This window comes from Lipotes vexillifer, unplaced genomic scaffold (genome assembly GCF_000442215.2).
Source record: "Lipotes vexillifer unplaced genomic scaffold, Lipotes_vexillifer_v1.1 scaffold19, whole genome shotgun sequence".
NCBI lineage: Eukaryota > Metazoa > Chordata > Mammalia > Artiodactyla > Lipotidae > Lipotes > Lipotes vexillifer.
Genome location: NW_006793856.1, coordinates 575,998 through 591,210, shown reverse-complemented (window position 1 = coordinate 591,210; position 15,213 = coordinate 575,998). Strand labels below are relative to the sequence as shown.

General features: G+C 34.8%; 1 protein-coding gene across 1 annotated transcript in view; it reads left to right on the top strand.

The window, feature by feature from the left end:
• Nucleotides 1-15,213, top strand: part of MYCBP2 (MYC binding protein 2) — a 280,943-nt gene that overhangs the window by 51,708 nt on the left and 214,022 nt on the right. Inside the window, exons 5-12 of the mRNA XM_007466789.1 lie at nucleotides 579-775; nucleotides 6,725-6,967; nucleotides 7,200-7,271; nucleotides 8,682-8,778; nucleotides 12,578-12,651; nucleotides 12,791-12,929; nucleotides 14,228-14,304; nucleotides 15,160-15,213. The exon at nucleotides 15,160-15,213 is cut by the window's right edge and continues 181 nt beyond it. Of these exons, the coding sequence (XP_007466851.1) occupies nucleotides 579-775; nucleotides 6,725-6,967; nucleotides 7,200-7,271; nucleotides 8,682-8,778; nucleotides 12,578-12,651; nucleotides 12,791-12,929; nucleotides 14,228-14,304; nucleotides 15,160-15,213 (953 nt within the window). The remainder of the gene's footprint in view (nucleotides 1-578; nucleotides 776-6,724; nucleotides 6,968-7,199; nucleotides 7,272-8,681; nucleotides 8,779-12,577; nucleotides 12,652-12,790; nucleotides 12,930-14,227; nucleotides 14,305-15,159) is intronic.

The following is a 15,213-nucleotide window of genomic DNA, read 5'->3' as shown; positions in this document are numbered from 1 at the left end:
CACGAACCCGAGTCCCCTGCATTGGCAGGCGGACTCTCAACCACTGCGCCACCAGGGAAGCCCCATCAGACTTCTCTTTGCAGATGGATTTGATTTACAAATTGTCCAGTTTTTTTTTTTTAAATCCTTCCCTTATATCTATCTTTCTGTTCAGTTTAAGGTTAGAATATATGTTCTCAATTATTCACTTAAATGTAAAGTGCCTTCTATGTTCTGTGCTAAGAGTGTATAATATAGGAGTGATCAATATAAACATTGTTGCTGTTATTATGGAATTTAGCATCAGACAGTTGGACACATGTATGATTACAAATGTAATGACTATAAATGATCTTGGATAGATTCCATTTTTTCATTTACAAAAATAAGGAGTTCACTAAATATTCTCCAAGGTCATTTTTATATAAATATTCTAACTTTGGGGGGGAAAGCGTAACTGGAAAGGAACTAATGCAAAGTAAGTGTTGTAACTGCCTTAAATATTTTTTTATAATGAGGCAAGGTATAAACAGACAAACCGATACCATATAATGTTCTGTGTGTTAAATGAATATAATTGAGTTCTATTTTATCCACAGAGTCTCTCTTCCAGCTCCTTTTGGAAATCACTGTTCGAAGTACTGGAATGAGTGACAGCACAGGACAGTCTCTGACAGCACTTTCCTGTGCTTGTCTCTTTAGTCTGGTGGCTTCTTGGGGAGAAACAGGAAGGACACTTCAGGCCATCTCTGCTATCCTCACCAACAACGGCAGCCATGCTTGCCAAACTATTCAGGTATTTCATATCTCTAGCTGCTTAGAAATTGATAGGATGCCAAGCTGCAATTTCACCTCAGTTTCTGTCAAAGCAGTGTCTGCTTTTTCTCACCCAGTATAGTGGTTTGATGTGTTCAAGGTTGATACATAAATAATCTAAGCTATTTGAGCTAAGCTACATGTGTTTAACTCTGTGACATTAAAGGTAATAAAGTGAAATTTGGCAGAAGCTTAAATCTTTAACCTGGTCTTTGTGTCAGCACTACAGCCTCCGTTTTCATTGCATTGCCTTGCTCTCTGCCTTCCCCCGCCTCCCATCTTGCCCTGAAGTTTCAAGTATGGAATTCCTTCATAGTTTCTAAATATCTCTTCTGTATTGAAAGAAAAGGATATATCATTTTTACTGTATTTTTGATTGGTTGATTAGAGATTTTCATGAATTGATTTGTTTCTGAACTACTTCAGCTCCAGGTGTAGCATTCTGAACTTTTCATATGCAGTTGTGGGATAAGCTCCTCATCCTTGTTAGGAGTGGGAAATATAACCCTACTTGTAGGCAAACTTGATTTAATTCCTTTGGACTGTTCTGGAAATTGAGTAAGAAGTTACAGTTTTAAGTCTCTGTTATGTGCTTTTCTCTGGCCCCTTGGATGACCTCCAGAACACATGGAAGGGATGCCTCAGTCCCGGTATTAGTGGGCCAAAGATAGCAAAAGGGGTAAATGGGCTATTTTCTGAGACTTACTCAGTGATTTGAGCTTCCCTTGTCAAGTACGAGCAGTCTCCTTACTCTAGGTTTCTATTCTTATTCCTTTCCCTCTTTTTGTCCTGCCTGAAGTCCTCTTTTCCCTTTTTATGGTCCTCACTTATTTTGAAGTCCCTCTAATTCAGTGGTTTCCGAATTGTTCTGCAGCTGTGCTTTGAGGGTTCAGCAAAATTTTAGTTTAAATATATGCTTAAAATATACAAATACTTTCAAAATTTTAATAGAATAAACACAAACATTCAAATATCAATGCCAAATTTTAAAAGTATAGTCACCATAAACACATGTACCTATTAGAATCCATTGATTTATTTTTATGTAGATGTATTCCAGAGGCTATGACATGAGATCTAAACAGTGAGTTAAGACTAGCCAGTGCAGAGGGAGGAGGTGTTGGTATTGGTGGTGTAGAGAGAGAATGTTCTTGGTATCCATGTACTAAAGCATGAAAATAAGAGTAAGAGTAGAATACTGAAGGCTGGAAGAAGTTTAGTTATAGTGTAGCAAGCTGTCAGATGGCAGAGACAGGACTTGAACGCTTATCTGTCTGACTGCAATATTATGCTCAAGCACTAGGCCGCACAAAACTACTTGATCCCCTGAACCAACAGCCGAGGTTCTCTGTAGACCTGCCCCTTCACTACATACCCAACTCCAGGCCAAACGCCACATTAAAACCTGTTATCTTAGCATGGCACATAGTGTTCTTCATGATTTGGCCCCATTCCACCTACCTACTTCACTTCACAAAACTCTCTTGGCCAGGCTATGACTGGGGGGAGAAAAGTCTGAAAATGTATAACTGTAACATCTCAAATTATTTTGGGATCCAAATGCATATTACTTATCTTATTCCAAAAAGCTTAAGCTAAGAGTTTAAAGTAAGGTAGGGCTGGTAGTAGTACTGTAAGGTGCCTTATTGAAGGAGACTAAAATCCGTTCTGGAGGGATGAACCCGCTACTTTAGAGGCCTTCCACAAACACAACTCTGCTGTATCTGAACCCACAAACAAAAAGGACATAGAAAAAAGGCACCGTCATTAAGAGTTAGTAGAAAGAAATATAGCAGAATCAATCTTGCCAAGTCTATATATATTGAAATTATTTGATTTAGAGTATAAAATATATGTGTATATATATTCAATATAGTTAAAGTATTATTATTAAGTATCAAAAGTATTATTAAGGAATAAGGATATAAAAAGTAATCAGATCAGAAAATGAACCAAATAGAACTCCAGGAAATGAAAAACCAAATACTTACAATTAGAAACTTAAAGGATGAGTTAACCAGTGGATAATACAGTTGGAGATAGGAGCAGTGAACTGAAAGATAAAGAGGAAAAAATTATTCAGAATGCGGCACAGAGAGACAAAATATGAAAAATAAGAAACATGGATAGAGAATGAGAAAGTCTAAAGTATCAGTACAACCTGAGTTCCACAAGGCAGTGGTAGATTTGTGGAGAGGCAGTATTTGAAATAATGGCTAAGATTTTCCAGAATTGGTGAATGACTTGGAATCCTCAGTTTAAGGAAGTCTGGTTTACCAGAATAAATTCTCTAGGTCCTGCCACAGTGTTGGTGAGAGAAAATCAACAGGATAGGAAAAGGGGTATATCTGAGACTTCTGATTGTAGCACTGGGTTTTCTTAAAACTTTAATACCCTGTTAGAAAGCATGAGAGAAACAGAGCCATGTTGAAGACACTTTAGTTTCTGCTCTCCCCTCCATCCCTGCAGTTTACACTAAGATTATAATAAAGGATTTTTTTAAAGTATAAACTTTTAAGAATGGGACACATTTTTAGAAGATAAATATTGGGAAGAGCTTAAACTTAAGCTTCTCAAGAGGCTAGTGCCCGTAGAAAGTAAGTTGATTTTCACATAAAACTATAGATAGGATTTAGAATTGGAAGTAATAAATACCTGGAAAGTGGTGGAGAGGTGAAGGGCTAAAAATTGATTGGAAGTCTGTGTAATGAAAGCTCGAGAACCCCAGAGCCCTTCCTCTACGCTTCCCAGCCAGTCAGCTGTCCTTCTCTCATACCCCTAAGAGTTAGTTAGCTTTGCTGTCTAAAGAAATTGAGCCAGAGAGGCAGGGGGAAACCAGGCACAGTTGAGAGTGGAATTGAGGAGCCAGGCTGAAGATGGAGATTAAGTGAAAGTCTCCGTATTGATGATGAAATTTCTTTTTTTTTTTTCTTTTTTTTTTGCGGTACGCGGGCCTCTCACTGTTGTGGTCTCTCCCGTTGCGGAGCACAGGCTCCGGACACGCAGGCTCAGCGGCCGTGGCTCATGGGCCCAGCCGCTCCGCGGCATGTGGGATCCTCCCAGACCGGGGCACGAACCCGTGTCCCCTGCATCGGCAGGCGGACTCTCAACCACTGCGCCACCAGGGAAGGCCCGATGATGAAATTTCTTAATCCTCACTGAGTTCCCAGTACACTGGGAGTGAGGCTTATAGCTTCTAGAAAAAAGACTGGCAGATCCTTCTTTGGAGAAAAAGTGAGAAAAGACGTATAGATGTGGACATTTGGCAGGGGCGGGGTGGGTGTCTGGGAGATCCTCCAATGAAACTGCTAAACTTAGTGTGATCATTTTGAGGTGAGCTCACTGTCTTTCACAGCCTATCCATTCAGAGCAGCTTTCTATCAGATTTTTAGTCGCTTACTCTTTAAAAATAAGTGTACAGCCAAGTATCACTAGACTAACATGAAAGACAGAATCCCCCAAATCAGTAAAAATAGTAATAATAATAATAATAAAAGAAACTTTGATGAAAAGAGTATAGGGAACAGAAAAGCTCTAAGAAAACTGTAATTAGTATTTTGAAGAGGGATGAGAAAATGATTATTTACATTAAACAGCAGTATTTAAGAAAAACCTCAGAACAAAGAGTTTTTACAAGTTAAAAAAAAAAAGATAGCAGCATGAAAATCAGTAGAAGGGTTAGAAGTTCAGATTAAAGAGGTCCCCAGACAATAGAAAAAAGAGAGAGAAAGAAAGAAAGAAAGAAAGAATAGGTGACATAAAGTAAAATTAGAGCATCCTTCCAGAAAATCCAATATCTAATAGGTATTCAAGCAGAGAGGAGGAAATTACCTAAGCTTTATAAGGAAAATTCCCATCCACCAAAGATACTCATTTTCAGATTGACAGAACACACCCTCAGTGCCCAACACAATGAACGGCAAAAGGCTCACACCAGGTATAACGTTGCAAAACCATAACAGACAATAAAGGGAAAATAATGTTCCAGAGTGCAAGGACAGGTTATATACCAAAGATTAGGCAGAATGCCATTGGACTGCTCAAAAGCAACACTGGCATAGAAAATAACAAACAGTGCCTTCAAAGTTCTGAGGGAAAATGATGTCACTATATCTAGCTCAATTGTCAGTCATGTTTGAGGGAAGATAAAGATGCTTTTGAACATGCAAGGTATGGAACATTTTTAACCTCTGTGCCTGCCCTTGTCTTTAGCCTAGACTGGAGCAGGGCCTCTTGAGGGATGTTGCCAAGGGGAAAAAGTAGAAATGACGTGTTTGACTGTATTGAGAGGAGTATGAGGAACACTTAGGGGTAGCTATAGAAAAAACTTAGCAAATGCAAAAATAGGGCAATTGTTGACTCGATGAAGAAAAAGAAAAATTATATAAGGGAAATGTAGTATGTAATACAGTTGGCTCAGTTCTGAACCATGATCACACAGACATAGTGAAATGACCTCTGACTACTGGTTTAACCAGAAATTATTGTACAGCTCAATTCTGAGGATTTGGGAAGAGAGGAGGAGCATCATCTTTCATAATAGACCCAATAGAAAGTATCTGAAACAAAAACAAAAAAACTGAAAGTGAAGCTTTGACATATTATATAAGGATATTGATTCTAGATAAAATAGTTTTAAGTTTAACGTAGTTGCTTCTAGGGAGAGAATTTGTAGTATCCAACCATATACATAAACAAAAGTTTTATAAAAGTAAGAGTTCCATATTTTGATTGGGTCAGAGGCCTTAGAACTCGAAGGGGAAGAGAACATATCTGTGAACAGTGGGTTAGTTATCCCTCTGAAATCTCTACCCTCTAGAACAGTACTGTCCAATAGTAATAGAATGTAACCCACATATGTAATTTCAGTGTTTCTGTTAGCCACATTAAAAAGATAGAAACAAATGAAGTTAATTTTAATAATGAATTTTTCTCAATATATCCAGAAAATAATTTCAACATGTAATCAATATAAAATTATTAAGAAAATTTATACTCTTGTTTTTAATACTAAGTTTTCAAAATCCAGTGTGTATTTTATATTTCAAGCACATCTTAAGTCACACCAACCCCATTTCAGGAGCTCAGTAGTCACATGTGGCTAGTGGCTGCCGTATTGGACAGTGCAGCTGGAGAACTGGGGCTGGTACAGTGCCCCAGGGTCTTGCCCTGCAGTCAGATATGTGGCAGCCATCCTTGGGCAGTGAAAGAGAGGCAAAAAATGAGGAGCCAGAGAGTTTTCTCTGGTGGCCGAGTATTGGTCCCATGCTGGTAACTTTTGAGGACTCATTTACAACAAACAGTAGATATTTGATAAATATTGGTTAAATGAATGCGGAATGAATACACAATTCATACAATTAAATTTTTGTATCATGGAAAATTGTTGATGTTAATGGGTATTAGGCATAATAAAGAAGCAAAGTAGAAGAGAAATACTGGAAATTTTGTTTCATCTGTAGAAACAGCTGTATTTCTCTTATGCTTAATTTTGCACTTCATTATCATGAAGTATATTAATGGATATACATATCATACAAGATATCATTTTGGCTTGAGTGCACTCTAATACAAAAAATATATGTCAGTATTCATACTTTTTACTAATCTAGTATGTTTTATTTTATGAAACTTAAAGTCATACGTAGTACTGGTTGCCTGGTGTTTTGGAGAAAGATGCATATTTCAGTGTTTTTGGTCACAAATACAAATTAATATTCTTTGGATTTACATTTTTATTTTGTCTTGCTTGAGGATTGTTTCTTATAGATTTTCTAGTTGGTACTTTTTGCTGACAAGCTAAACATGATCATTCTGAATAATTTTTTTCTTAATGAATGATGATATATTAATAAAGTATCTTTATCTTGTCTGTTTTGTGTTTGGCACATTTAAAAATGTCTTTTTGTGTTTTTCTTCTCTTGACTAGGTGCCAATGATACTAAATTCACTACAGAGAAGTGTACAGGCAGTGTTGGTGGGAAAAATTCAAATTCAGGACTGGTTTAGCAATGGCATTAAGAAAGCAGCTTTAATGCACAAGTGGCCATTAAAAGAAATATCTGTTGATGAAGATGATCAATGTCTACTTCAGAATGATGGATTTTTTCTTTATCTGTTATGCAAAGACGGATTATACAAAATAGGCTCTGGATACAGTGGAACAGTTAGGGTAGGTGATTCCTTACAGCTCTTAATCATAGTGGAAGTTATGTCTAATACTGAATTGTGTTCTATTTGCTTCTTGCTTTATTTTTAGAGTACCATCTAATTTTGATGTAATATTATTTCTTTCAAAATCCAAATGGAACATACATATTAAATGTCATTCATCCATTTATGTTATTTTTCACTGATTATTAATTACGAAATTGTTGATAGAACTAACTTTTGTTGTTTCACAGGGCCATATATATAATTCTACATCTCGCATCAGAAACAGAAAAGAAAAAAAGTCTTGGTTAGGGTATGCTCAGGTAGGAGAATATCCACAATAAACCAAACTTTTCTTTCTTATCTTTTAAAATATGTGGTCCATATTTGTTTAATCAATAAATAATATCACTTCTATTTAAACAGATAGAGCATATTTTTTAATAATATGACTATAACAATGGTATGGTGTAGTATAAAGAACATTGACTTAGAATTCATGAGAGATTTACTTTTAGGTCTGGCCCTGCTTCTTACTAGTTGTGTGTCTGTGGACAACTCAGCTAATTTATTTGATCCTGTGTGATTTAGCTGTAAAATGGGAATAAGTATGTCTTCTGTTGGCATTCTTGTTTAAGAGAGCCTCTAGTTAAGAATCAAAGACCACCTTTATCATTTACAAATCTGAATTAGGAATGTAACTGTGACCCAAAGCCAAATTAGAGCTTTTTACCACAAATTCCTTCATTCTAAGTCTAGATCAGTATGCTCCAGGGAACAGTGTGTGGCCTGCCCAGTAGATAGCTGCCTGCATGGAGGATCATGCAGAGTATCACCAATGAGAGAAAAGAGCTATAGGCTCATATTGCTCTCTTAATGCTGTGATCTCATCACCTGACTGACATGGCCAAATGAGTGTCAGCAGTTGTATGCATGAAGCAAACGAATGATGAAGCAAATGAATGATAGTCAGAGGGCCAGAAGTGTTTATTTCTATACTATCCTTTCCTGAGAAGTGAAGCCCGTTTCCTTGTGGAAGAATATAGAATAAAGATGTTCCTGCACTCCTGTCTTGCCTAGCTCAAAGTTTGTTGTCAGCATCAGATGAAAAAAGTTATTTGAAGGCATTCTGAAAATTAAAAAAATTACTGTTGCATGAAAAATAATCTGACTCAACTTTTGGGGAGATTTTGAAATTAAATTTTAAATATCAAATTAATTACTCAGTAATTGTCTGTTAAAACATAACCTGGTTTAAAATATCAAATTTTTATTTGCCACTGCTGTATTTTATCTAACAAATAATAACATGGGAAATACATTTACAGAAATCTGTTCAATGACATATCATTCTATCTAAAACCACTACTGATTTTTAAATATTAACCTAAATATTTGTCAAGGAAACAGCAGTCATTTCTGTTATTTACTTGGCAAGTGATATGATAATTTTGACCAAAATAACCAAAATGTTTTTACTATCTTGTGTGGTGTATCTGAGAATTAATAGGTTAAATTGATACTCAGTGGTGTATAACACCTCCTCTTATTAAAGTATCAATATACTCAGGTTCTGCTGTTTTAAACCTTTAGTGTATTTTAGACATCAATATTGATGTATTATTTTACCTCAAAAAACTGTAATACAGACCTCTATGGCTACTTTTTCTACTAAGTGGTTAATGAAAAAATATTTTAACATATAACATAGCAAAATTTTTTGTTGTTATCAGGGTTATTTATTGTATAGAGATATGAATAACCACAGCATGACAGCCATAAGAATAAGCCCTGAAACACTGGAACAGGATGGTACTGTAATGTTACCAGGTATGTTACACAACTAGTCATCTCTTTTCTTCACAGGTGATTTTAAGAGATGTGCATGTTAGGCCACTGAGACATATGAAGAATGGTTAGCAAGGAATAGTGCTGGTTTACAAATGGGTTAAAGAAATCTTGACATGCAAAACATTTTATAGTCTATATAAAATTAATGCATCTGAGAAAAACAGATACCATAAATATAGTATGAAGTGTTTTAATACTTGTTTTCAAATTCTTGCCCAAATTCTGTAGCCTGACCACCCACCCCCCCACCTTTACCCCACCATGACTGCTTCAACTCCTCAATTAGTGGGGAGATGTTGCTTTGTTGCTCTTAATAAATCCGCGACTCTGGCTCTCAAATAAGCTTGATGTAAAGAACCTTCTGTTTATTTTGACTTTACCAACAGTGTACTTTGGGTTTTCCTCTTTGTTTTAAAGTGTTTTCAGAGACAGATTTTAGGGTGGGTCAGGAATTTTAAAAATTCTATCATTTATACTTTTTAATAATACTCTGATAAGCCACTTTGGACAGAATTCATTTTGCTTTAATTTTGAGGTTGTACGTATGTATTTATCCTTCAGATCACTGTGCTAAGTTCTTAGGCAGTGAATCTTAAATTTTATGGAACACCGGGCAAATGCATAGTATATTCTCCATTGTAAGGTATTTGAATTTGCTTATATCTTTAATACATTCTAAAGGAGCTTATTTATACTAAAATCTTGAATGTTTAATGTGTCTACCAACAATTTCATGGTAAGCAGCAATATTACTTCAAGGCACGTGGCCATCTGAAAATGACTGAGAACTTCTGAAGAACACATTGAAAAGGATAATTGTTCCCTGGCTGCTTGTTAATTTTTAAGATATTTTTATAACTTCATCAAACATTTATTTGAATATTACTTTGTCTACATATATCTAAATTAGTGTACCTGATGCCATGTTAAGGTAAATGTCACGTTTCATGTGTGTTTCATAAATAAAGCTACTTTGGAAAACAGATAACTTATTAAAGCCATTTTGTAAATAACTGTTTTCAGATATGTCTACAGGGTTTTATTTGTTTGTTTATTTGTTTGTTTTTTAATCGTCACAAGTCCCAGGCCATGTCTCTGGTCCTAATGATGATGCTGATGATTATAACAATAATAATAATATAAATATTTTGAAATAATGACATGTACCCCCATATATATACATATATTAAAAGTAATCATATTTATTGTACAACTATTATATAAGCAAAACAAAATAAAAATTAATTGTAACCCCACTTCCCATCTATAAACACTACCAACATATCAGTGAATATCCTTCCTGTCTTTTTCCTGTGTATATTATGTACATACTTATACAAAAGTGATTGTATGCTACATATTGCTTTTTTAAGCTACCCCTTTCACTTAATATTCTGAATACATTTCCAGGCCATTAACTAGTATTCTGTAACATCATTTTAATGTTATAAAATATATTCCATTGATTAATATTTGAAATGGAGGTCCCATCTAATTCTTTGCAATGTATAATAAATTTCACTGCAATGAGCATCCCTATCGCTCTGTCTTTGTGCAAGTCATTTTAGGATGTCTTGGAAGAAAAAATTGTTAATCCTTCCGTGACTCCCTGCCCAACAGATGAATACTAATATAAAGGGTTTACTTCTGAAAAACCCTGATCATTCAACAGAGATTGTGACTGAGAAAGACCATTTGAAAATGGTCTACTTACAGCCCTTTTATTTATTCCATCATGGTAAAAAATGACTTGTTAATGTTTCAGTTTAAATCCCTCTACTTCATTTAACATATGAAATGCACCTTTTAACAATACAAATGTGGCTTTCTGTGTTTCACAAATGTGTACCATATTCGTGGTGAAGAAGGAACCAGACTGGGGGAGATAGTCCCATGTTGTGTATCTTGATATTTTCCCGAAGATGCTGTCTTATAACGTTACATGAAGGATACAGAAAGGATAAAGAGAAAAATCTTTTTGAAGTCACGCAGCAGGAAGACTTGCCTTCAAGCCTGAAGAAGCCTGTTATCATTTTTCCCTTTCTTTGACCTGGGAGGCAGTTTCTTTAATAGTCCTTTTTTCCCTAGCTAGGGGCAACTCTGCTCTGTAGCTTTCCCATCAAGAAGGAGCAGAAGTGAGCTGTCAGGTTTATAGATGGTAATGAATACCACGTTTACAACTGACAGAAATCTGGTAATTCCTTGAGCTTCATGTTCCAACTTGTCTTATAGACTAGTTTATAAATAAGTTATTTTCAACCCGGCACTGATGAGCTGAAAACATACTTTTTTTCCCCCCTGTTGTCATTTAGCCTTGATATGTTGGCATACCTTTTATATTGTATCCCTGTGTCGTTTACTCTTCGTGTCTGGTGACAGGTTGCCTCAGATCATGAGGGTTTTTGCTACTCTTCTTGCGCCGCTTCACTCCTCACCCCTGCGTTTATCTGAAATTATAATGAGTTTTTCTTCTTTGCTTTTTAGTTTAAAATCTTACAGCTTAGAGCTTGAGAAGCATCTTTCTTGCGCCTCTTTGTATTCTGTACAGTGGACTAGGAACTCTTTCTTTCGATTTCTCCTCTCTTTGATTACCAAGTCTCTTGGGCTACCAGTGGGCCTTGTCTCCCAGTTTCTATTTCCAGTTTGTGATCACTGAATTCTCTATTTGGTAAGGGTCTGCCTGTGTTTTGCATATTTATAATAAGGAAGTATGCTAGTATGAAGCTCCTGGGCAAAGATATAGAGTAACTCAGCTTATTTGGGTGGGCTCCATTCCTGCATTCCAAAACCAGAATTTTATGTTTTGCTGATTCAGGTGCAAATAGAAATGAAATATTATATTTTGGTATTGTAATTAATGGAGAGATTCATCCTAGTTTTCTGCAGTTATTTTGGGAAATGTGTGTGCTTTTAGACTTGCTTGCTGAACATTTGTTTTTCCAAAAGGATACAGTTTATACTTAGATATTGAGTTGCTTGTAGTTTCATGTTATTTAGTAGCAATCACTAACACACGTCCCACTGGTCCTTCTGTAATACTGGTATCCCTTGTTGCAGTTGCACTTGTGCATTATTTTGATCAAAGTATATAGTGCACTGTTCCACAGAGATATATACAGTATTGATGAAATATGGCACTTCAGCCAAAATATATGAAAACTTTCAGACAAAAAGAAACACATAACCATAGCTTTGTTCTATGAAGGGTGAACATTTAAAAAGTGTATAGCATGCTAAATGCTAATAAATGCTGGGAATAAGCGTTAAACCTAAGTGGAAACTGTACAGCCAGTTCTATATTATAAAGCAAGGGATATCTGTAGTTGGACACCATAGACCTCAAATGCAGAAGCTTTAGGTCTATCTGTATTTTTCTGTGGCACTAATGACTGTGATGTATGTCTGAAGGTAGAGTGTTGCCTACCTTGCATGGATTGTATTGAATTGATTATAACCACATTATAGTTTGTTCATTGTGGTGCATGTTTATTTTCAGACTGTATCTAATACTAGTTCATTTTGAAATTAGGTGGGCTCTCAGGTCCTTGATTATGGAAGATTTATAAATGTAAGCACAAAATGTAATGCGTATTATTAGTTGGATTGTTTAGTTTCTGCTAATTTGTAACTCTTTATTAAAAAGCACAGTCTCCCTTTGAGTTTAAATTACCTTTATTGTGTGGAGAACTCTCATTCTGACTTCAACAGAGGAGTAAAGTCATTTTGTGAGGTGTTTATTTATATTGTAATGTAATTGCTGTTTCTTCCTCTTGCACAGATTGCCACACTGAAGGTCAAAATATTTTATTCACTGATGGAGAATATATTAATCAGATAGCTGCTTCCAGAGATGTAAGTATTCTGAGTCATGAGAAGCTGGTATAAATGGAATCTTTTTCTTGTAAATTATTTGATTTTTATTAGATGGAAAGTAGAGCCTTAGAAGATCGATTCATGTAACAAAATACTGTGGATGTTTTATTTCTCTTAGGATGGCTTTGTTGTCAGAATATTTGCCACAAGCACTGAGCCTGTGCTACAACAAGAATTACAACTTAAGCTGGCCAGAAAATGCTTGCATGCCTGTGGTATCTCACTATTTGATCTGGAAAAGGACTTGCATATTATAAGTAAGATGGTCAAAAAAACCTTTCTCCCACATTTTAATTTTCAGATTCTTTATTCTTTAGAAAACTAACATTGTGTTTTCAACATTGTAGCTTATATTAGGTAGCTATTTTGCTGTCTGTTACTATGAAGCACACAACGAATTAATATGTACAAATAACTAGGAGTAACTTGAAGCCTTTGATTTTTATTTGAACAGGCTTTCAGGATAGTCATAGAATGGTCCCGTGGATTGTGAAAATGGTAATTGGCCTAACGTTTGATTTAAGAATCTTTCATTTGGATACAGAAATGCAGACGTCCACAGAATATTTCTTGGATTTAGTATACTTACTCTTGCAGTGTCATAGTAGTAGTTAGGATTACTAGTTTCCATGAAGGTCTCAATTTTGGTTTGCCATACTGTTCCTGGCTTAATAATTCCATTTATTAACTTGTGGGATTCCTTGCAAGACCCAACTTTTTTGACTGTTATTAAATTTATTAAACTTCATTAGTGATTTACTTTGCATTTGTGTAGTATTTTTGTTTTTCCATAGAAAAATATTGTATTGAACTCATAGTTTTTGGGTTTCAAAATCCCATAAGCTCATTAGTAGTTTGTATAATTGGACAAACTCATAAAATGTGTTATATGTGATTATCTACTCATAGTTTCACAATTTGAAAATGTGCATAAGGGTTTTTGTGTGTATGTGCACACATATGTATTCAAATTCATGGATTAGCTACATGAAATGTTCTCCTCTAGAAAAAAGCTTGGAACAGGGAATCTGAAATACCTTAATTCAGATATCTGAATGGCATTGTTCAAGCCCAGACACTTCATGTCAGGACTTACTTCACCATGCTTTATATATTTGCTCATTTGTAAGCCAAGCAGTATAGTTGTGAAGATCAAATAGGAAAAGGCTCATGCATTCTATAATGCCTGATAGCTAATAAGATGCCCAATGAAAATTAGTTCATTCATTAATTCAAGAAATATGGCTGACATTGATTTAAACAATTTTTTTAACATTAAAAAAATAATTTGGCACTAATTTGAAACAAATTAAGAAGCTTATGGTAACTTTATCTTTCCTTGGAGTAGTGTGGCTACTGTTAATATTTTTTTTAATTGAGGCATATGACATACCCTGTCATCCTTGTTTTTGAGTGATGTTAATTGAATTGACTTTTTCATCACTCAAACTAATACAAGTTGTGCTTGAAATTATTTTTATTTATTTATTTTTTTGCTTGAAATTATTCATATTAAAAATGTAACCGTATTTATTAGGTCTTATTGTATTATCAGGTACTGGATTTGATGAGGAGTCAGCAATTCTTGGTGCAGGACGAGAGTTTGCACTAATGAAAACAGCAAATGGAAAGGTAAATTATTCTTTTAGGATTAAAAATTACATTATCTGCTTTAAGAGATAGTTGGTATAATCAGTTGATTAGTTTACATAGTTCACATGTTTAAACATAATCATATTTTAAAGTTTGATTAAAATTTTTTATGTAGTAAAATTTTATTCATGTTGAAATAATGTAAAAGAAAATTGTAACATTTGAGTATAAAACTTCATAAACTTTATAAAATTTAACCTTTTTACAGATATTTACTTTAATTATGGAGCTCTTTGTGTAATTTTTTGAGCTGGGGTGAATTCACATTTGGGTTTATTTTGAATTAGGTTATCCCTTGCCAATTTTTGTAAATGTGCAGACATATATAGACTACAAGGTGGGGAAAGTAGTTATAGATTGTAGAGATCTATTTATAGAGATGGAAGATTTTTTTCTTATCTGGTGAGTGTGAGGATAAAGTAAGGTAATTAAAAGAATGCTGAAAATTAAAATTATGAGACATATACAGTATATTTGTATGTAAGCCTTTTTTCACTGGGAAAAATGAATTGACAGTTTTATGAATTTCCTTCTGTTGTATGTTTGGAGTATATTCATGGCATATATTTATTCATACCTATTCAGGATACTTATGAAAGATGATAAGTATCCTGAGTAGATATGAAAAAACTATTGTGAACTGTATATTTTGGGAAAAATATGCCTATTTCTCTCCTGTTCAGCCCTCAGAAGTTGCATAGTAGTAAAGAAAGAGTTTTAGTTCTTGTTATTTTTATTTTCAATAAAGTATGGAGGTTTTTTTCTCTCATGTGAAACCTGGTGCACTACTTCAAAAGGCACTATAATTCCTCTTTTTTTTTTCACTGTGTTAAGATATATTACACTGGCAAATACCAGAGTCTCGGAATCAAACAAGGGGGTCCTTCA